This window comes from Rhinolophus sinicus, linkage group LG01, assembly GCF_036562045.2.
Source record: "Rhinolophus sinicus isolate RSC01 linkage group LG01, ASM3656204v1, whole genome shotgun sequence".
Taxonomy (NCBI): Eukaryota; Metazoa; Chordata; class Mammalia; order Chiroptera; family Rhinolophidae; genus Rhinolophus; species Rhinolophus sinicus.
This window is the reverse complement of record NC_133751.1, coordinates 118,614,794-118,637,405: the sequence shown is the minus strand read 5'-3', so window position 1 is coordinate 118,637,405 and position 22,612 is coordinate 118,614,794. Positions and strand designations below refer to the sequence as shown.

Sequence of the window (22,612 nt, the reverse complement as noted above, 5' to 3'; positions counted from 1 at the left end):
GTGTGGTGGGGGAAGTGTTTCCCCGACACCACCAAGCATTTCTCAGATACCAGTTGGGTGTCCTACGATTTAACTAAATTCTGGCACTATCTACCCCGAGGTAGCATCAGATTGCCCAGGTCACGGGCTCAGTCCCACAAGACTGCCCTGCACTTCAGATGCCAGTTGCAAGCCCAGGTTGTTATCTGTGCTCTGACCAGCTGGCTATAGATTGGAGATTCCCACAACTCTTTGGGTTTGTTTCATTTGCTAAAGCAGTTTACTGAACACAGGAAACCCATTTACTTACTGGATTACCGATTTATTACAAAGGATATTAAAGGATACAAATCAATAGCCAGATGAAGAGATACCTAGGGTGATGTACCAAACAAAGGAGCTTCTGTCCTCCTGGAGCTTGGGGTCCAGAAGGTGGTATGTAGAAGTGTTCTGGTTCCCCAACCTGGAAGCTCTCCAAAATCCTCCTTTTGAGTATTTGTGGCGATTTCATTGTTGATTAAAGCGTTGGCCATTGGTGACGGATTCAACCTCCAGCCCCTCTCTGTTCCCCAGAAACCAGTGGTTGGGACTGAAAGTTCCAATCCTCTGTTCAAGGCTGGTTCCTCTGGCAACCAGCCCCCATCCTTAGGTGCTTTCCAAAGTCATCTCATTAGCTTATGAGATGTGATCAGACAATATGGTGAATGTTTAAATTTAAAAAGTTTATTACAGTAAAAGACACATTACCATTAATCTCTCTCAAAATACTCCCCCTCGTTTCGAACACACTTATCCCCATTTCTGAAGCAGTTCTGGAAGTCCTCTTTGATGAGTATGTTTAGTTGTGCTGTTGTGGCTGCCTCGATGTCCTGAATCATTTTGACTTTGGGGAAGAGCCAGAAGTTGCACAGTGCCAGATCCGGTGAATGAGGTGGATGAGGACACACCGTAATGTTTTTATGTGACAGAAATTTTCATATACCAGAAGTGATGTGTGACATGGAGTGTTGTCATGATAGAGGATGATTTACAGCACACATTAAAACACACCTCTCTCAACCGTAGCTCACACCCAACTGACTGCACCGAGCAAGTTGAAACTTGTCACACACTGTTAACTAAGGTTCGACACACTGCTTCCCATATTGAAGATCCCTGCCTTTTTGTTGGATGGTACTCGGCAGCAGCATTCACTGTATTTTATGATCACAACGGAAAGGCTCCATGTCACACATCACTTCTGTTACAGCAATTTCTGTCAAATAAAAACATGGTGTGTCCTCATTCACTTTTTCACAGAATCTGGCACCATGTGACTTCGCGCTCTTCCCCAAAGTCAAAATGATTCAGGACATCGAAGCAGCCACGACAGCGCAACTAAAGACACTCACAAAAGAGGACTTCCAGAACTGCTTCAGAAAGTGGCAAGAACAATGGGATAAGTGTGTTTAAAGCGAGGGGGAGTATTTTGAGGGCGATTAATGCAATGTGTCCTTTACTGTAATAAACTTTTTAAAAAAATTTAAACATGTACTATATTGTTTGATCATACCATAAATCCAGCTGTGGTGGAAAGGGGCTTGTTATGAATAACAAAATACCCAGTTCACCCTTATGGCTCTGAAGCATTTTCCAGAACTGAGGAAGAGAGACCAAATACTGTAACAAGATACTCCCATTGCTCTTCTCACTCAGGGAATTCCAAGGGTTTGGGGAGCTCTGAACCAGAAACTGTGGACCAAGATCTAATATATATGTCTTATAAATCACAGTATTGCAACATGCTAAATAGGTCTAAAATTGAGCCACTTTCCTCATGTCCCCTGTCATCCCCTCAGGCTACCATGTTCTCTGGCCTGGCCTGCTGCATCTCCCACATCTGCTCGTGGCCTCTCTGTGTTTCCACACTGTAGTTCAAATGATCTTTTCAACATGCAAGTCTAATTCTTGCACTTACTTGATTGAAACACTTCAGTGGCCTTGTGGTGCTCTCAGTAGAAAGTCTAAAATCCCTAAACTTCTTGGCTTACTGGGTCTTAAATGACTTGGCCCTTTCTTTCCTCTCTAGTTTCATCTCATATCAGACACCACCTTTTTCTTTCTGCTCCAGGCAACCACAAGGGTCTTTCTTTGGTTTCTTGACTGTACCTTGTTTCCTGTCTTCCTAAAAGCAATTCAAAAAGAGAGTAGAGCATGTAAAAGGGATCTAAGGTAGGAAAGCTCTTGGCGTATTCCAGGAACTGAGAGAAGACAAAGTTGGCTGGGGAAAGGTTGGCTAGGGTCATGGTGAACAGAGGGTTTGGATTTTATTCATGGTGACCCATTCAAGGTTTTTAAGCACACATTTATTGGCATTTTTAGAAATTTCACAGTAGGGGCGGTGTGGAGAACACATTGAAGAGAAGCTACAGTGGCGCTGAAAAGTCAGTTAGGAGGTGACTGTTCGGTGGTTGGTGGCCGGGACGAGGGTGGCAGAGGAGAGGGAAGCGGGTGGATCTGAAACGTATTTTAGAGATGGAATCAGTAGAATTGGGCATGAACTGAGTTGGGGAGAGGCAAGGAGATCAAAGGTGACTCCCAGGTGTGTGGCTTTTAGTAATGCCTTGATATGACTAGTTAGTAACTACTAGGCAGGGATTAGTGGAGAAGGAGCAGATTTTAAGCGGGGAAGAATCAAAAGTTCTATTTTGGGAATGTTACGTGTGAGATTCTTGCAAGACACCCACAGTGGGGAGGTGGAAGTAGGCAGAGGGGTATCAGTCTGGCGGTCAGGAGAGTGAGCTGGGCTGCGTTTGAAAAGTTGAGGGGCTGCATGTAAAGCCGCTGGAATGGATGAGATCACTGAGGAGAAAACACAGAGGGGAGAAGGCTGGAAGACTGAACTCTGAGCAGTGCTGACGTTTAGAAGCCACGTGAAGGACACCTGGCAAATGACGCTGAGAAAGAGCTGCTAGAGACAAGCATTGTGGGAGAAGCACTAAGAGGCCCAAGGACAGAACCTGAAGGGAATTGGACACCTAGGGTCCTTCCCTTTTCAGGCAGAGTTTTATCCCTCTTGTCTATGTGCACAGTTTTTACAAAGGGGAGGGGATGGGAAAGGAGAAAGAGAAACAGTTTTTATTGGAGTTTGCAACATAGAGTTTATGGGAGATCCTGTTTCCACGAAGTGATCAGTTTCCATGAAGTTACGCTGGGGGAGGAAGCAGCTTGATTAGAAGGGATTTCATAGCTGAAGTAGTGAGGGCAGGAGACACAGGGCTTTGCTACTAGAGTGGGGCCTGGGGGGCAGCAGCAGTGTCTGGGAGCAGGTGGGCAGGACAGAATCTTGGGCTCCCCGCCCATCTACTGAGTCAATATGCATTTTAACAAGATTCCCAGGTAATTTGTATTTGCATTAAAGTTTGAGAAGCACTGGTATAGATAAGCAGGGCTAGAGAGAAATTGTGTCGCTGGCTAGGGGGACATGTGGGGGTCAAACGGATGTGTGTGTTCAGGATGAAGATTTAATAGCACGAGTCTGTGTGCTGCTGGGGAATGATCCTGTGGAGAGATAAAGACTGACTGATGAAGCAGGAAAAGAGGACGATGGCGGGAATGACATTCCTGAGTGTGGGGGTGGTGGCCACCTGGAGTCCAATGCCTGAGTGGAGGGCTTGGCCTTGGCTGCGAGCAGGAGGCCGCTCTCCGTGGAGCCAGAGACAAGGAGGGCATGGGCGTGGATGCTGGTAGGTTTGGAGATTTAGTGGAGGAGCAATGAGGGAGTCTGTGCTTGAAGGCTTCTGTTTGGGCAAAATGAAGCAAGGTCATGTCAGGAGTGAGCGTAGGGAGGGCGTAGGGGAGAATCCCGGTAAGATTCCTAGGAAGTGTACTGCAAATGCCCGTTCTTGCTTTGTGATCGTAAGTGCATTTACCGTGGGGTTTCAGAATGCTGCTTGCGTGATTTTCTTTCTTTCTCCAGCAACACTTGCTTGCCAGGCACAGGTGCTGAAAAGCATGTTGAAAGGAGCAAAGGAAGTGACTGTATTTGTAGGAGGTCGTGTATAATGTCGGGCTGTGGGATCGAGGCGGGCGTTTGAACAGGTAAACTAGAAGGATGGCGCCAGAGGCTGGAAGGTTAGAGGAGAAAATGGTGTCTGAGGATGATGAAGGCCAGGGCACGGCCGTAGCAGTTTTAGGCGGAATGAAGGAAGAAGCTTCTGGAGAAGAGTTCAAGGCCTTGAGAGAGGCCAGGCTCTTGGACAGGTCATCCATGTGAACATAGACGTCACTGAGGAAGATGCAAGGAGCTGGGATAGAAAGGAAGCCTGGGAACCAGAAGCAAATGCCGTCAATCAATGAGGGAAGCAACGACAAGGTCCACAGATGGTGGCAGCAAGGTGGGGGAAAGGTATGACACGTGCCTTAAAGATACAGGGCTTCTGCAAGATGAGGGAGATTATTAGACGGAGCGAAGCACTGAATTGGAAGTGACAGTGGGGAGATGGGAAGGACACTTATCACCTCCTGCCGAGAGGCCGCGGGTGGGGTGTGAGAGGAGAAACAGCATCCCTTGGTGTCCCCAGAGCACACCCAAGTCTGGGAAAAGCCAGAAGGCAGAGGAACATTCTTTGAAGAGATGGAGGGTCCTGAAGAGGGCTTGGGGGTGGGGGTGAGGTGAGAATCGTTATTTCAGGGGGTGGATGCAGTTTTGTTGGTGTGAGAATCTCAGTGATGAGGGAGGAGTGGGGGTACCTGCCCTTCTGGTGGTGACTTGGGTTGTTCAGTGGTGTGCTGCCCTCTGAGACAAGGGTGGACCCTGTTCTAGACTGTGGTCCCCACATCTTGGCTGGGTGGGTGGCGGTTCCTGGTGCTGGTTCCCCAAGGCTTCATACACTGACAGCAGGAAAAGGATGAAATGAAAGACTGTTTTTGTTAGAGAAATTTCAGGACCTGCTGAGGGAGACTTATGGCAGGTTGTGAAATGCCTGCCTGTCAGTAATGCCTCTGAAGGCAAGTGACATTGTCTTCTGGGGTGATAGAGAAGAGAAAAGGGTCTAAAGGACCTCTGTTGATGATGATAATGCCCCTACTCTTATCTCCATATTGAAAATGCTCTCTGTGGCTCTGAAAGCCTGTGCTACTGTTCAAAAGAAACAACAGACCCAAGATGGAGTCACTTTTGCTAAGTCCCACTAAGACTCAATACCTAACCTAATTGCAGTTTCAGCCTCTCCTAGGAATGGAATTTTAAACCAAACAATCTGGAATTCCTTGGTCTGGACTAGTGAGGTAATCTGCCTAAGACCCCCCGAATTCCCCTCAGGGAAGCTGACCTTGCCTGAAATAATTCACTCTTTTCATTTTATTGTCCCACCCTCTTTCTGCCTATAAAAACCTTCCATTTTGTACAACACCTTGGCACGCCCTTCTAGTTGATAGATGGGGTGCTGCCCGATTTGTAAATCGCTTAGTAATAAAGCCAATGAGATCTTTAGATTTACTCAGTTGAATTTTGTTCTTTAGCAGTACATGTTTTCCTATTTGTTCCTCCCCAGTTAACCTGTGAGATAGACAAGGCAAATATTGTCCCTATTTGTGGGCAGAGAATTGAGGCTCAGTGGGGTGAAGTACTTGCAAGGTCACATAATGAGTGAAGGGCTGAATGAGGTCCGGAAGGCAGGATCTGCCTTCTGAGTGCAGTGCTCTGGACAGGTGTCGCCTCAGCTGTCAGGGGACTGAGTTTGAGCAACAAAACCTCCCTTGCCGTATCTCTTTGTTCTGTAAGGACTGGCAGCTCATCCTGCCTTAGCATAGCTTTGGCTCCTACACCAGCTTCTTTCTCAAGACTTTCTAGAATATCAGTGGTATTCAAAAAAACAGTTAAGTGCGGGGCCGGCCTGGTGGCTCAGGTGGTTGGAGCTCCGTGCTCCTAATGCTGAAGGCTGCCGGTTCGATTCCCACATGGGCCACTGGGCTCTCAACCACAAGGTTGCTGGTTCAACTCCTCGACTCCCACAAGGGATGGTGGACTGCTCCCCTTGCAACTAAGATTGAACACGGCACCTCAAGAGATGGTGGGCTGTGCCCCCTGCAACTAGCAACGGCCACTGGACCTGGAGCTGAGCTGCGCCCTCCACAACTAAGATTGAAAGGACAACAACTTGACTTGGAAAAGTCCTGGAAGTACACACTGTTCCCCAATAAAGTCCTGTTAAAAAACAGAAAAAACAAAACAAAAAACAAAACAAAAAAAAAAGAGTTAAGTGCTTATTCAGAGCCAGGTATTATGATAGGTGTTTTCTCATTTAATCTTCTTAATAAGCGTGAGGATACAGGTATCATATGTCTTTTATTGATCAGACTGAGGCTGAGAAAAGCACCTTAACCACAGTCATTAACGTACTAATGGCAAACTCCAGACTTCAAGTTGAGTGGCTTTTCTCCTGTTCCACACTATAGTTGGTATATAACGACTTAAAAAAAATTGTAGTATTTTTGCATAACAAAATTCACCTTTTTAACCATTTTAAGTGTACAGTTCAGTGGCATTAAATACATTCATTGTTATGCAATCATCATCACTGTCAATCTCCAAAACATGTTTTTATTATCCCATTTTGAAACCGCCCATTAAACACTAACTCCCCATCCTTCCCTCCCCCCAGCCCCTGGCAACCACTCGTCTACTTTCCGTCTCTGTGAATTTGACTATTGCAGGTACCTCATATATGTGGTCATACGATATTTGTCCTTTTGTGTCTGGCTCATTTCACTCAGCATAATGTCTTTAAGGTTCATCCATGTTGTAGCTTACATCAGAATTTCATTCCTTTTTTAAGACTGAATAATATTCTGTTGTATGGACCACATTTGGTTTGGCATTCATCCGTCAGTGGACACTTGGGTTGCATCCACCTTTTGACTGTTGTGAATAATGCTGCTTTGAACACGGGTGTACAACTATCTATTCAAGTCCCTTCTTTCAATTCTTTTGATTATATAATAACTGCTTTTCGTTTTACATTTCCTCCCAGGTCTTTGTTTTAGAACTTGTGCTCTGATTGCTTATACATTTCTGTGTCTTTAATGAGCTTTCTGATCCATAATTCTGTGTCACTGATATAAATTCCAGTATTTCATACCAAGTTTGAAGGTCTTCCCCACAGTCCACTAATGGAGCAGCCCAGTGTCGTGGCTCAGAGGTGTGGACTCTGAAGCCAGACTGCTGGGGTTCCGATCCCAGCCCTGCCATCGATTCGGTAAAGGGACCTTGCAAGTTACACACGTTCTGGTTGAGTGCATGCGACATACTGGTAGAAGTAGACATAGCAGTACATCTCTAAACAGGATTTTGTGTGGATAAGTAATTCAGAGCAGGGACATGTATGCCAGCTCCAACTTTGACCTTCAGCTAGAGATGAGGTAGCTGTAATGTCCGTGAGGCCGCTTTTGCAGGTAGAAGGAACTGGGGTTTGTATAAATTGGTAGACCTCTTTAAGACCGGTGAGATCCCCAGATTCCATTGGCAGTGAGGGTGTGGTGGTGAGAGAGGCCTTCATTTCAGAAATAACTACATTTTTTTAAAAAATTAGAGCTTGCCAATGACTTCCCATTGCTTGTTCTTTGTAGTCCAGGAAAGTCATTGTGTAAATGAGTTCGCTTTGCAGAGTTTACCAGTTACCACGTGTCCTCTGGAGGCCTGTCAGCCCAGGTGGTGAAGCAGGTTTCTTACCCACCGTGTACTGAGCAACTGAGTACAAGGCACGCTGGGCACACAGGTGAGTGGGAGGCAGACCTCATCCAGGAGGAAGGCACCGGTTTACCTCAGTGCGACAGGAGGTGGTGTGGGCAGGCACGGGGCCCACTTAGATGGGGAGGGTCAGCTGTGCTGGGGGGCGGGGTGTTAGGAAGGAGGTGGAAGAAACCTTTCCGTCGAGTGTGAAATGACAGGTGGTCCATCCCGGCGGAAGGAAGAGCATGCCCGGAGAGGTGCAGCCCAGGAGCAGGGCGCTTCTGATGAGCAGCTTCAGAGCGTTCTGGTTTTTGTTTCAGTTCATTTCGTTTTTCCTTTTCTTTTGGTGGGAGAACAGATAGAGAGATTTTCACCAGGGAACAGAATTAACCTAAAACAAATTTCCCGAGGCACACAGTAGCACCAATTTAAGTTGTTTTGCAGGTCTAATTTCAGAAAAAACAGCAAAAGTTGGAAAGGAACCTAGATCGGTTCATGCAACTTCCTCATTTTTATAGACCTGGAAACTGAGTCATCCATGTATGAGAATACAAAACTATTCTGGTCCCTGCTGCTAATGACAATAGCATCTGCACAAGAGGACGGGAAAATTGAGTTTTCTTCTCTAAGTTAGTGTGTGTAGGAAAGGCTGAGTCTACAGAAGGAGAAACTCTGGGAACTGTGATGACTGAAGTTGTTTCTTGGCAGGAATCTCCCAGTGAAGGCAAAGCAATGAGAAAATACAAATTTACCAAGTAGAGAAGTCAAGGCCAAGTATCCTCATTTCCCCACCCCTTTCTTCTGCCTCCTCCCCCCCATCCCCCACTCCGGTTCAAGCCGTTGTTTCTCAGTCTAGTTGTGTAGGACACAGCTCCCTGGCCCATGCTGGGATTATGAGCCTTGTGCTCCCCCCGGCTGAGGCAGTCGGTTGCCCATCATCGGTTGACCGCTCACAGGAGCTCACGGCAGCTCTCGCCGGCTGCCGGCCACTCATGGTGGCACACGGTAGCCCACGGCAGCACACAGCAGCCCACAGGAGCCCGCGCCAACCTCCTGCTGCACACGGCAGCCCAGCTCCAGGGAGAGCTCACTGGCTCATGTGGGACTCGAACTGGCGACCTCAGTGATAGGAGCATGGTGCTCCAACCCCCTGAGCCACTGGGCTGGCCCCCAAGTATCCTCATTTAATAGAAAGATTTAACCAGAGATCCAGCAGCAGCCCTACTGAGTTTGTGTCTGTTAAAGGTTGTTAGCTGACTGCTAGAGATTCTTCGCTGGGAGGCCAGCAGGACCGGTAGCTGAGGGCCTCCAGCCACTTTTGTGTTTTCCTATCGCTTAGCAATTGAAATTCGGCTCTCCACTGCAAGGGCCTGTACTCCTTTCTGAGAGAGCAGTCATATAAGAGATGGTCAGTCAGAAAAATTCCTGCCAATTGAATAACAATCAAATGATCAGAAATCCTTAGTTAAGTCAGTGGCCGAAATGATGAGATTCTTGTAAAAACTAGGTTGCGCTAATTTTTCATGAATATCTGGTGTAACTGTAGGCACTTGGCATATAGTATTGAAATACCAAACCACTGAGGCTACAGTTTTTTGTTCACTCTGAGACTTGTTTCGTAAATAAACTTACTTTGCTTGATGATCCGGTCATCTAAGGGCCTGTGTCACAGCTAATGATGACAACCTCATAATAAGTTCAAATACATATTTGAATAATCTTAGATTCAAATTCTTTAATGACAATTTTCAAAGCTTAAAAAATACAAATTAAAGTTATCCATATGTTAAATGTTGCTTTTGAAATAAGAAAATAGTGGCTTCAACTTTGTATGCTTCGGGCCAGAGGTAATGGGAATAAGATATGCATGAATTCGGGTGTTAAATTTACACTGTACACTGGATTTTATGATGACCATAGTTTGGATGAAATTTATGTTATTTAGGTTGCAGCATGATTTATATGACAACATAGGGAAGTACTCCTGCAGTGTAAGGGTGTAAGAGGGAAAAGGCAGACCTGGAGGCCGCCCTCGCGGAGCTTTAATTGTAGGGGAAGAAACGGGAAAAGCAGAAAAAGAAAGGAATTGTACTCTGTCATCAGAGCAGTGAGTGAAGCCAAGGGGCTGAAATGGAGGATGGTAGAGAGGGGGCCCACTGAGGTATGGAGATCCAGGAAGGCCTCTCTGAAGAAGTGATGTTTAAGACAAAAGCTCCAGGAGAAGGAATTAAGTTGGTGAATGTTGACTGTGAAAAGGCGTGGCGTTGGGAGGAGGCAGTGGCGTGGGGAAGAGGAGCAGGCCAGGAGGTTTGGGAGGTGGAGACTGCAGGAGGGAGAGAAAGTGGCATTCTGGGGACGTCATTTGAGCCCCTGAAGTAAGTTTATTCCTGGACATGTGGATATGTGAGCCAATAAATTACTTTTTTGCTTAAGCTACTTTGAATTGGGGTTGTGGACAAGAGTCCTGGCCATCCAAGGGGGCAGAATATTTGAATTTAGCTGGAGTTGGCTATAGGTAGAGTTCGTGCTGTGTTCATTCAGAAGGACATATTTTTGTGTCATTATATTCCCCCCATCCCCCTCCGGCCCTGCCTGAGCCTGATTCTCTGGACTTGAGCTGTAGGTATATGATACTTTCAGAGCCTTAAGTACAGTCATTTGGGACTCCCTTGGTTGGAAGTGATAGAAACATGAAGTAAATGAGCTCACACCACAAAGGGGGATTCATTGGGAGGATACCAGTGTATGTCATCGACTCAGAGGAGAAATAAAAGACCAAGCCAAGGAAGGGGCCGGGGATGCGGCCGGGACTCAGGAGCAGCTGGAACAGCACCCCGAATGCTGCCAAGCCTGTCGCAGTGTTTCTCTCCACGCGCTGGCTCTGTCTTTCTTTTTGGCTGTAGATCAGCTTTTACCACTTGGCAAAAAACATAGCCACCAATTTGTTAAAATGAGTGGCCTGTAGACATGCTTTGTTTGCTCACAGTGCTTTTAAAAATTGATTTAGTATTAACATTTAAAAGGGAGATTTCACATAAAAATCCAAATTCCTGTTGTCTCTTAAAAAATCAGAAGTCTGACATTTCTAAATCCCCGCATTCAGCTGGTGCTGAGGAGCTGCCCTTCCTGTCGGTGGGGCATGCGCTGTAGGAAGGACCAGCAGTCCTGGCCCTCTCACTTCTGGGTGGGGGCCCCCTCTCCCAGCCGCAGCCCACATGGTGGGACCCAGCCCGCTCCTCTCATACCTACACCCTGGCTGAGTTCAGTGCCCTCCTTGGGACAAGTCAGTTTCTCCCATACTAACCTGGCACACCTTATCTTCCCCCATCCTCGGCTGTAATAACCATGAAGATGGTGGAAGGAAGCAGTTTCTTAAAAAGGGATGCCAGGCACAGTACCGTAAACTGCATATTTAGAGAAAACTGTGTGTTATTTAGTGAAATCTTTTTTTTTCAAAGTCATTCTTATCAGATGCACTTTTGCCAAAAGGGCCTGTTGTTGTTCTTAATGTGCTATTAATTTAAGTAATCCTCTGTTTTCTTAATTTTTATTTTTTATTTTGGAGGAGTGTTGGGAGGACTTAGAGAAGCTTTAGTGACTTATGGCAAAAAGTAAAACACTATATGAAATTATATACCCATTCTTTCATAGGGTCGATGGAAGTATGGTTTGACAACACTAAATCTGGAGATGGAGATATGGAATTTTGCCATACTTTCTCCTGCCACATAATTGGAAGATTTGGAGCGTTTAAGCAAATCTTTAAAGAAATTGGCCTGACTTGAGTTTCTAGGTTTTGTTAAGAGAAGATGGAGCGATCTGTACTGTTTTTCTCAGTGTAAAGACTGGCAGCTGGACTGTCCTTCAGAAACTAAAATAATAGGTCCTGTGAGTGTATTCATAAAAAATAAGCATTTCTGTTGGAACTTACAGTGTAACATGCCTTATTCATTTGCCTTTATGGATGATTTAAGCTAGGATTGCCAAAAGTTGCTACAAATGTTCCAACAATCTTCCAAACCTGAGTTAGTAAAAATTAAAATTTTAAGAATTGATAGAATTTCATAAAGTATTTTAAAAACTTGTTTCCTGGTTTCTAGAGTTTCTGTTCTGCTCTGAATTTTGAAAATCTAGGAATGCATTTTCAAATCAGAATCATTTTTTTCTTCGAATTTATTTCATTACTTGAAGTGAGCATATCATTTTTTTAAATTATTTTTTTTATTGGGGAATATTGGGGAACAGTGTGTCTCTCCAGGGCCTATCAGCTCCAAGTCGTTGTCCTTCAATCTAGTTGTGGAGGGTGCAGCCCACCATCCCATGTGGGAATTGAACCGGCAACCCTGTCACCAAGAGCTCGTGCTCCAACCACTGAGCCATCCGGCCACCCCTCTGGCAGCTCAGTGGCAGCTCCTTGTCTTCAGTCTAGTTGTGGAGAGCGCAGCTCACTGGCCCATGAGGGAATAGAACCAGCAACCCTGTTGTTCAGAGCTCGCGCTCTAACCAACTGAGCCATCTGGCTGCCCTGAGCGTATCATTTTAAATCTTCATTATTTTATCGTATCTTTAGTAAAGTTGTACTCTTTTCCAAAACAAACAATTTTTAAAAAAACTTCTTTCTAATTTACTTAGGGCTTCCCTATTTCTGAAGACTTTAAAACTGTAGAGTGAATATATGGAAATGATTGTACTTGAATTTGAAGAACAGAAGATAAATAGAAGGCTGTATGATGAATAATTTCTCTAGTTAGGAGGTAAATATGAAGAGGAAAGCATTCACTTGATGGGCTGAATGAAAAATAAGGAGACTATCTCTGGGATGACATCAGAAAGTTGAGTGATGATACTTCGTCGTCTCCATCTAGATACTGGAACACTCACAAATATAATTTTGAATCAAACTGAAAAGTGAATCAGTTGTTTTTTTTAGCATAGCAATGTATCATGGCCTTTGTAAAAACAAAGGTGGTAGCATAATGTTAACTGTTTGAGACTGTCAACCAGTAGTTAATAGAAAACGAGAATTCTGTTTGAAGTTAGATTCATGATTCCATTCTTCTACTTACAGAATTAAGCTCAGAAAATGGTATGTGCTCTGTGATAGGTAATGGGTGAAACAGCAGTTAACAAAATACAGAATCTGTTCTCAAAGACCTTAAAGTCTAGTGGAATGGTTTTCAATCTGGGTCTGAACTGGAATCATCTGGAAAGCCTAAGAACATAGGTTCCAAAATTGGAATCTCCAGGAGAGTGGGACCCTGGCACCTATATTTTTATCTTCATTATTTTTTTTATAACTCTTTAGTGTGGAAATTTTCAAACATCTACCAAGTACAGAGACTAGTATAGTAAACTACTTGTACTTATCAGTCAGCTTCAACAATTACCAATTTATAGCTAATCTTATTTCATCTATATCCCTACTCTCTTCTGCCTTGAGAACTTTGAGGCAGATCCTATATGTCATTTAACTTCATTTGTAATGAAGTTAAATGAAGTCACTTGAAATTTTCTTAAACAATCATTCCTTAATATTATCAAATCCAGTCAATGTTCAAATTTCTCTTGTTTTCTTAATGGGTTTTTTAAATGAGAATTCAAATAAGGTCCATATGTTTCAATCAGTTGATATGTCTCTTAGGTCTCATAATTTATAGGTTTCTTCTCCATCACTCTTTTTTCTTGCAATTTATTTGTTGAAGAAACTGAGTGGCTTATCCATAGAACTAACTGCAATTTATATATTGTTGATGGTGAGTCTTTGTGGTGATGTTCAACATAGTCTTCTGTCTCCTGCACTCGGGAGTTAGATTTAGAAGGTTCTTTTGGCAACACGACATCATTGATGGTCATGTGTCTTTTTCAAGATGCTCATACTATCAGGTTGTATGGGGGCTTTGTTTTTTTTTGTAATGTTAGCGGCCCTTGATGCTCAGTGTCTAGATTTCTTAATTCATGAGAAGTTGCAAAATTGTGATAGACCAAATTCCATCATTCCTTGATTTGTTAGAATATTTTATAAAGGGAAATTTTGCTTCATTTATTATTTGGTCCCCCCATGGTACACTTTGTATAGGAGAAGCAAGATACATTTTTAATTCTTTCCCTTTACTTACCTTTATTTTTTAAATAATGAGTTGTTTCACTGGTTCTCCAAAAGTGACCAATAAGGTGCTTTTTTAGTATCATTGTGAACAAATTTGATGTACGCATTTCAATCCATTGCAGTTATTATCTTTGTTGATCTTTAATTGTCCATCTTTGACCAATCTCTTCACATTGGCTCCCAAGCGTGTGTGTGTGTGTGTAAATTATTATTTTTGTAGCTAGCAGTGTTTATTGTCAAACCACAAAAAGAATCTCTGGGAAGGGTTTCTACTTTAATGGTTTACTTGCTAGAATCTGTGTTCGCAATGGAACATTCAGGAGACAATATTTCCTTAATTGAACATTGATGACATTTGTGGCATAGTATGTATTATGGAAAATTGTTTAAAATGTGTCCTCATTTTTATTTCTTAAAACTCTTCCCTCATCATTCATTCATTCTTTATTCATTCTCTGGGCATTTGTAGGTCTCTAATATGTGTAGACCCTGGAGATACATGAATAAGATACCACCTCTCTGTCCAGTGAGTGCATGTGAGATTGTTTACAGATAACTACAACTTTGTGTTGTCATTAAAATGACAGTGATGTAGGGATTCAATGCAGGAAGGGAAGTGCTGTCAACTCACATATTCTTACATACGCTGGCACACTCATTTATATAGTCCCTCAGTTTGCTTATTTTGTCACACCTATTTAATAGTTTGGTGGTAGATGCTAAGAGATAAGAATCCATATTGAATTTCAATACTAATAGAAATGATGTCTACTGAACAGACAGCGTCACTGCATTTTACTTTTTCATTATTCAGCATTCACAATCTCTCTGATCCATCACAGAGATTCCTGTGTTACTTCATATTTGAGAGTGCTGTTTTGGGGGGGAGGGTCCTTCATGACCCTATTTTAGATGGAATTATTACTAATTTGGATCATAACAGGAAATGGTATGAATAATGGGGATTTGCCTTGATGCTCAGAATAGTGTCAGTACACTCACCTACTTGTTAAAATGCAGATTCTGGTTCATAAGTAATCTATGGAGACACTTTAAGATCAGATATCCTGTTTTTCATCCAAATCTTCCCATTAGATTTAGCATCTATTAATGATTCTTGCCTGAACCAATCTTTACTGTGATAGTTGCAAAATGTTGATTTTTGCAACTCAGGTTCACCCCCGACATGTATCAGTCTGCCTTTGGTGTTCTATTGTAAGCAAGAGCCCTCCCTTCTCCCTTGTTAGTTAATATTTATCATCGTATGGATTCATGAATTCCTAAGTTTTCAATGGTCTGTTTTCATTATGGTCCTTAATTACTGTGGTGCTTCAATTGCCTCAGATTTAGGATTGTCTTCCTTTTTTATTGTTATTTAAAGGATTAAAAACATGGCTATTGTTTTGGGAGACTCCAATATTATGTTTATAAGCTATTAATAATATCCAGACTACCTTTGAGTTATGCTGTCTGGAGAAAAAGTGCTAAACAATTCTTAGCATGCGTATGGTGTTTGATAGTTTCCCATGTGCTTTTGTGTGCCATATTACCCAGGACACTTGAATTCTATGAGGGGAACTGGAGAAGTAAATTTTCCTCTCTATTTTCAAATTTTCATTTGATTGACAGCCCTATGATACAGATTTGGACTCTACCTACCAACTCCTTTTCTCCTAGCTTAAGTTTAACAAAAGACTAAATGACTATATTAGCCTATGAGCCTAAGGTTCAATGGGAACCACCCCCTTTCTCCTAACATTCATTTGCATGGTTTATGTACTGTGATTTGCTTTCAGAATTTTACTTCTCAAGTGAATATATGTTCTGGTATTTGAATTAACACTAAGTGGTAGAGAGCCTTATCTAGTGTGAATGTGTCATAGAACATGACATAGAAAAAGCATTTCCCAACTCTCATGCCTCCCTGCCAAGCCATCTAAATGAAGCTTTCTTAGAGTGTCCTGTTTTTCTGTATGGGAGGGTATGTGTTATTCTTGTTGATCCAGTGCCTTACAGGCTAAGTTGGAGGACCCACCCAGCAATGGCTCCCCATTTTCTCTAGGATACGTTTCTTTTCTTTTTTCTTTTTTTTAAAGATCTTTTTTTATTGGGGAAGGGGAACAGGACTTTATTGGGGAACAGTGTGTACTTCCAGGACTTTTTCCAAGTCAAGTTGTTATCCTTTCAATCTTAGTTGTGGAGGGCGCAGCTCAGCTCCAGGTCCAGTTGCCGTTGTTAGTTTCAAGGGGCACAGCCCACCATCCCTTGCAGGAGTTGAGGAGTCGAACCGTCAACCTTGTGGTTGAGAGCCTGTGCTCCAACCAACTGAGCCATCTGGCCACCCGGGAGCTGAGCTGCAGCTCATTGACTTCAATCTAGTTGCGGAGGGTGCAGCTCGCTGGCCCATGTGGGAATCGAACCGGCAGCCCCGTTGCCCAGAGCTCGCGCTCTAACCAGTTGAGCCACCCGGTCCTCCCGGGATACGTTTCTTAAGATGGCGTTTTTAGGCCCATTTGTAGATGAGCATGCCTTACCTTTTGAGACTCATCACCTAGTCACTTCCCCACCATACCTTATGCTTCAGTATTCTGTGATGCCTGGACCTCCTATGATGTTTCATGCCTTTGTTGCTTTGCACGTGCTCTCTGTTATGCATAGAAAGCTCCCCTCTCTCATCCCCATCTATTGAGTGAACTCTTACTCAATATTGAAGCCTTTCCTTATTCATTTTTCCCTGACTTCGTTATACTTTCCATTATACCTTCTTCCATCTTTATCATTGCATGTGAGAAATTATATTAAAATGCTTTATTTATATGTCTTTCTGAAGAAGATTGAGTTTTCTAAGGACAGAGACCCACAGTTGGCACAAAGTAGTGCTTAAATGTTCTTTGGACAAAAATGAATCAAACTATAGAGCTTTCATGTTAGGTAGAGACATATTAAAGGGTGTCTATTGCTATTTCTCTAGTCCCCTGAAAAGAATTCTGACTCTAAGGTGGGAGCCACGTCGGGATGTGGGCCTGAATTCCCCTTGTCGGAAGGTCTGTGTTGTGGGTTTCACGTATTAGTTGTGAACCCAAATAGTTCAGTAAGGACATTAGGAAGTTTGCAAGCCCCTTAGAGATAGTCTTGAAATTGAAATTGTTAGCGAAGGCAGTGGGGGGAATAGGATTGCTTTGGGAGATAATGGATGCCTGTGCTGACATCAGGGATGGAGTGTACTGATGTCTGCAACTTACACAGAAATGCATCAGAAACTAAGGCGGACTGATGGGTAGTTAGAGGGATGCCGGATGGCTGGGGGTGTGAGGGAGCAAATGGAGCAAACTGGGAACTGGAGAATCCAGTTGATGAGTATATGGATTTACTGTGTGTGTAGTTCCTTCAGCTTGGAAAGTTTGGGACTTTTCATAATAAAAGGTTGGGTAAAAAGGATAGTTGTATTATTTCTAAGAACACATTTATTGGCTAGGCCTATCTATTGTAAACATCAACAGGAACTTCCTGAGCCTTACTGATTTTTTCTTCCTGTATTTCTCCTCCTCTCTTTATCTAGGCAACTCCTTCAAATCTCAGCTCTTATGTTGCTCCCGAAAAATTTCCCGACCTTCTGGTCTGATTTAGACCTCTCCCCTCTGTGTCTGCAGAGTGCCACCCCCCACACACTTTTCTTTTACCCTGTATGATAGTCATTTACTGAATAATTTACATAATGTATCTCTCTGAACCTCTAGACTGAGTTATCTTGAGTGCAGAGACTGTTTTGGTAAAGGAATGATTTGGTACCAGTAAGAACAAAAACATCAACGATAAATAGACTAACCGTAGTTTAAACAAATAGTTTGTTATCTGCAATAATGAGTCTGGAGGACGGCATTTCCGATTTCCAGGATTGGTTCTGTGACGAGCACTTGGCTGGCACTTCTGCCTTCCTCCTGTTTCTGCCCTCAGGACGTCAGGTTGACTGAAACAGTTACGCGGGTTGGAAATAGCCACCATGGTTACTTCAGTGTATGAGCTTTCAGCACAGACATTTTGGCAAAATATCTGTGAATTTGTTGAATAGTCTTCAGTGTGTTTTTTTATGGTTTCTTCCAGAAAATTGACTCCGTTTTTTGAAAATAATACCTCAGAATTACGAGTTTAAAAGCGTTCTCCCCAACCTGAAAGATTATTTTTCCCTTTTCATACAATACAGTAATTCGTAGAAGCAAGGCGGCCTCAGAGAAATTGTGTGACAACTCGATGGTCTGGGGGTTCCAACCTCATGAACCAGCCTCAGCTCTGTGGGAAACAGCTGTGGACCAGGAATTAGGCCAAAAGCAGTTTCACCTTCCTACACTGAAGCCTTTGGGGGAGTCTGCTCCTTATCCCATTTATTCTATTTTAGTCACAATTCAAGTGTGCTTAATTATGCAGTTAATTGCTTAGGACACTTATTAAAAAGCACATAATTAGAAAAGGGGAGTGGGAAGAAGGCCTGGGACAGGCAAGTGACTGATGGTCCAGTGAAAGGGGAAGGACAGGCAGACACGATCGGCGCTCAGGGCCCAAGGCCCGTTCACATAACTGACTTTCGTGGTGATGATGAATGATCCTTACATCATGAGAAGGTTTAATTATGCTCAGTCTGCTCTGTTTAATGAGACGGACAGCTATAATACGTGAACAATGACACACAAAAACTTTATATATATGATCTCAAACAGATTTTAAATATAGGGCTATATGGGTAAAAATACTGGCAGGAAGTACACTGTTGATAGTGAATATCTGTGGGTGGCAGGATTGTAGGTGATTTTTTTCTTTTTAAAAAATAGTTTTGTGTATTTTGTAAATTTTCTACTGACCATTGAAGGGGTTCAGAATACGCCACCCCTAAATCTGCCACTTTGGCATAAAGATTATTTGGAGCTAAAGACAACTGAGAAAGTACTAGACAAAAACTCTGCCCTCCCCTCTCTACCAGGCAGGGGGCAGGATGATTGTTAATTGCGCGAGACAACTCTAGACTCGAATCTGTACAGAGCAGGTGCCAGAGGGAGCTACACAACAAACCTTACTAGCTCTTACCTTCCATTAGTTTCCCCCATATATTTACCCTCCCACAATTTGGCACCTCTAGAAGTGCACAGTCCCTTTCCTTGGTCTTGTCACTTCTCCACAAAATGTACTGTTCTTTTGTTAAGATGCTTTATAAGCCCAGCTTTTAACCGTCCCCTTTGGTTACTCATCACTGCGTTCTCCTGTGTGTATACAGGATACACAAGTTAATAAGCTTCTGTTTGTTTTTCTCTTTTCCCTTCTCTTTGTTTTCTCATTAATCTGTCTTAAGTCTAATTTTCAGAGCCTCTGCCAGTGAACTAAGATGGGTTTGTTTTTCCTCTCCTACTTTCTTTTTAGATTACTCTTCATTTTAAATACTTTAAAAGATATTTTACACATTCAGAGTACTTCTTCAACTCCTGGTCTTTTGATAATTAATTTTTCTCACATTTTGATTTTGCCTTGGTTAAAAATGATCAGCTAATACTTTTGTAAGCGCTGTCTGAGAAGTCCTACTTGTGATGTGCTGACTCTCGTGTGGTGATTTTCTTAGCACTGTTAGGTTAGAAGCCTCCACTCCTGTTAGTGGGCTTTAGCTGTGACAATCCTGAGCTGCCGCGTTGTCCCCTAGAGAGGTTGTGTTTAGCGCTCTGCCTCTGCCTCCAGCACTACGGTCAGCCTGGGATTACTTTCCATGTTAATTTCTTGGCTTTGGACAAGTGCTGTGGTTACGGATTTTCAGAGCTCAGGCAGACAGGCTTTCTCATCTTCCCCTGTTGGTGGCAGATGTTTTTTTTTTTTTATTTTTTTATTTTTTTTTTTTAGATGTTTTTCTGGTCCATTTTTTACCTGCAGGTGTGTCCTCCTTCCAGGGTCTTGGCTTCTAAGGTCTCACCTGAGAAGAGGCCTCAGTTCTAACTCCTGCCTGGTACAGGGCTCTTGTCCCAGCCTGTGTGTTTGTTAAATCCTAAGTCGCTGAGAGGAGCAGCCGTCCAGGACTACAGAAACGTCAGTGTTACTGCTCTGAGTTCTCTTCTCCCCGCTCGGGGATTTCGTACTTTCTTCTGAGCTTGGCTGTGCGTGTAAGAGAAGTTCTCCAGCTTGGAAGTCTACCGTAATCACCTGGGAAGCTTTCAGAGGTCCCGGTGCCTAGGCTGCATCCCATACCAGTTTCATCAGCATCTTTGGGGTGGGGCTCAGGCATCAGGATGTTTTTAGAGCTTCCCAGGTGATTCAATTGTGCAGCTGAGGATGGGACCCACTGATTTAAAAAGATGTTGTTTTATGTTACCCAGTGATGTGTGTTTGTGTGTGCTGTGTGTATTTATTTATTTTTCTAGTGGGGGTATTTTCAAGTGACTCTGTCAGAAGTAAAGGAAATAGGAGCTCATCATGTTGTAATTAGAAAAAAAAAATCCTCTTAAAATTAGATAGGAAGGAAACCAACTTTTATTAAGTTGCTACTGTGTGGTAGGCACTGTGCTTAGGTGTTTCACAGGTTATCTCGTATTAATACTCAGAAAAATCCTGTAAGGTTGGTGGTGGTTTACTAGTTTTTGCAGATAAGAAAAGTGGCTTAGAGAAACTGAAGAACTAGTTCCGGTCACGCAGCTCACGTGGCAGAACTGGACTCAGGCCCGTGTTCTTTTTCCTTCCTCTGTGGAATAAAGAGATTTTCCCATACAGATTATTTAAAATGAAACTTGGCATTTGGGTTAGAGTAAGTTCCAGGTAGTACCTGTTAAATTTACTTATTCAGAATACCTTATCTTTCAGGGGTGTTCTGTTCATTTTATCTCACTTCTGATGAGGTTAAACTGATATTGACTAATAAGATTGCTATTTCAGAAAAGTTGAACTCATTTCAGTTCATCACTTTAACTGTACTTGAAGTAAAGGATTTATTAATAGTTCTTTTTTTAAGTATATCGTGTGTCATGAAGGGGGGGGGGACTCGTTATGAAAAATGCACGTACTTATGCCTTTTCAGATCACCTCCTCGTCCCCATGGAGGGCTGTGTGAGTGGGTGTGTGTTCGGAGGGAGAGGTACAGGGGGTGTTGGAGTGAGAACACAGAGAGCGTGAGGTCCCCGAGTCTTGAGGTTGTCTGTGGCTCTAGGTGACTCCGGATTGGGGTAGGAAACTCGGGCTCGGAGCTCTTTGGTGGCTTCACCTCGGGGAAGCCATGTTGAGGATATATTGATCTTTGTGGCAGGCGGTCACCCACCCGCCCTCATGACACAGGTGTGGGATGCCTGTCCCCTCTGTCAGCTTGCCTTCGCTCTGGCTCTGCTGTGGTTGAATGACTTCCAGAGCCGCTGGTGGGCTTTATCGCTGCCTGAAGCCTAGAAGAACTATTCTCTGTTGGAATGTCTGGGTTGGGATTTTCTGGAGCGTATGGATTTCAGTTGGGTAGAAACCACAAACCACCCCTAAATTTCTGTCTTTGTCATTGGCAGCTCTTCAACTGGGTATTTCTGTCCGTGTGTCGCAACCTCAGGAAACCAGCAGGATGGCTGCAAACAAAAGTAAGAGCCAGAGCTCCTTGGCCCTTCACAAGGTGATCATGGTTGGCAGTGGAGGGGTTGGCAAGTCGGCCCTGACACTTCAGTTCATGTATGATGAGGTAAGACACGTCAGGCACAGGCTGCCTTTGTCCTCAAGTCTGCTACAGCAGTGTCCCTTCTCCAGTGGTGTCCGTGTGCCCGTTCTGCCATGTGCATAGAGGACCAGGGGGCAAACTTGTGCTGAGGTGGTTTCTGAATAGCTTTATAAGGGGTCTAACCAGCATAAGATCTGGGTTGCTGATTTTCGGTAAGTATTTCACCTCTGGCTGGGATGTGAGGGGCCCTTGCTTGCATTATTTCCATTGTTATACTTTGAACTGTCTTTCTAACAAGAGTAAGAGAGGAGGGAGGGACCTTTGCACAAGTATTTATAAAGAACAGGTCTGATAAGCTAGCTTTGTGAGAGTCCATTTGGGGAGCTATTGAAAGGGAGAGCTACTGATGTTCACTGCAGCTTTGTTTACGGTGGCCAAGACATGGAAACAACCAGTGTCCTTCGATAGATGATTGGATAAAGAAGATGTGGTATATATACACAACAGAATACTACTCTGCCATAAGAAAAGATGAAATGGTGCCATTTGTGACAACAGGATGGCTCTTGAGATTATTATGCTAAGTGAAATAAGTCAGACAGAAAAAGTCGAGAACCATATGACTTCACTCATGTGGGATGTAAAACTGAAAACAACAAAGTAATAAGACAAACAAATAAACAAAAACTCATAGATGCAGATAATAGTTTAGTGGTTACCAGAGGGTAAGGGGGGAGGGGGTGGTAGATGAGGGTAAAAGGGATCAAATATATGGTGATGGAAGGAGAACTGACTCTGGGTGGTGAGCACACAATGTTATATATAGGTGATGTATTGCAAAATTGTACACTTGAAACCTGTATAATTTTGCTAACCATTGTCACCCCAATAAATTTTAATTAAAAAAAAAATAAAAAGGGAAAGCTAAGTTGTCATAAGACAACGTTTTCTCAAGAGATAGACCTCAGGTTCTCTCTAGTTCACTGCAGCAACAAGGTGAAGACTGCACCATCCTAGCCCAAAATTGCCATCACTCAATGTATATAAGGTAACTGGTGCTGAGTCCAGTATGACAATAGAGTCTTGATTCCTGTGGCAATGAATGTCTGTTCTTGATGGCCATCGCTGCTATTACAGGCAGAGTATTCGGATTAGAACTTAAACA

General features: G+C 43.3%; 1 protein-coding gene across 1 annotated transcript in view; it reads left to right on the top strand.

Moving 5' to 3' along the window:
- Positions 1–22,612, top strand: part of RALB (RAS like proto-oncogene B) — a 46,406-nt gene that overhangs the window by 4,383 nt on the left and 19,411 nt on the right. Inside the window, exon 2 of the mRNA XM_019749095.2 lies at positions 21,305–21,471. Within this exon, the coding sequence (XP_019604654.1) occupies positions 21,358–21,471 (114 nt within the window). The 5' untranslated portion in view covers positions 21,305–21,357. The remainder of the gene's footprint in view (positions 1–21,304; positions 21,472–22,612) is intronic.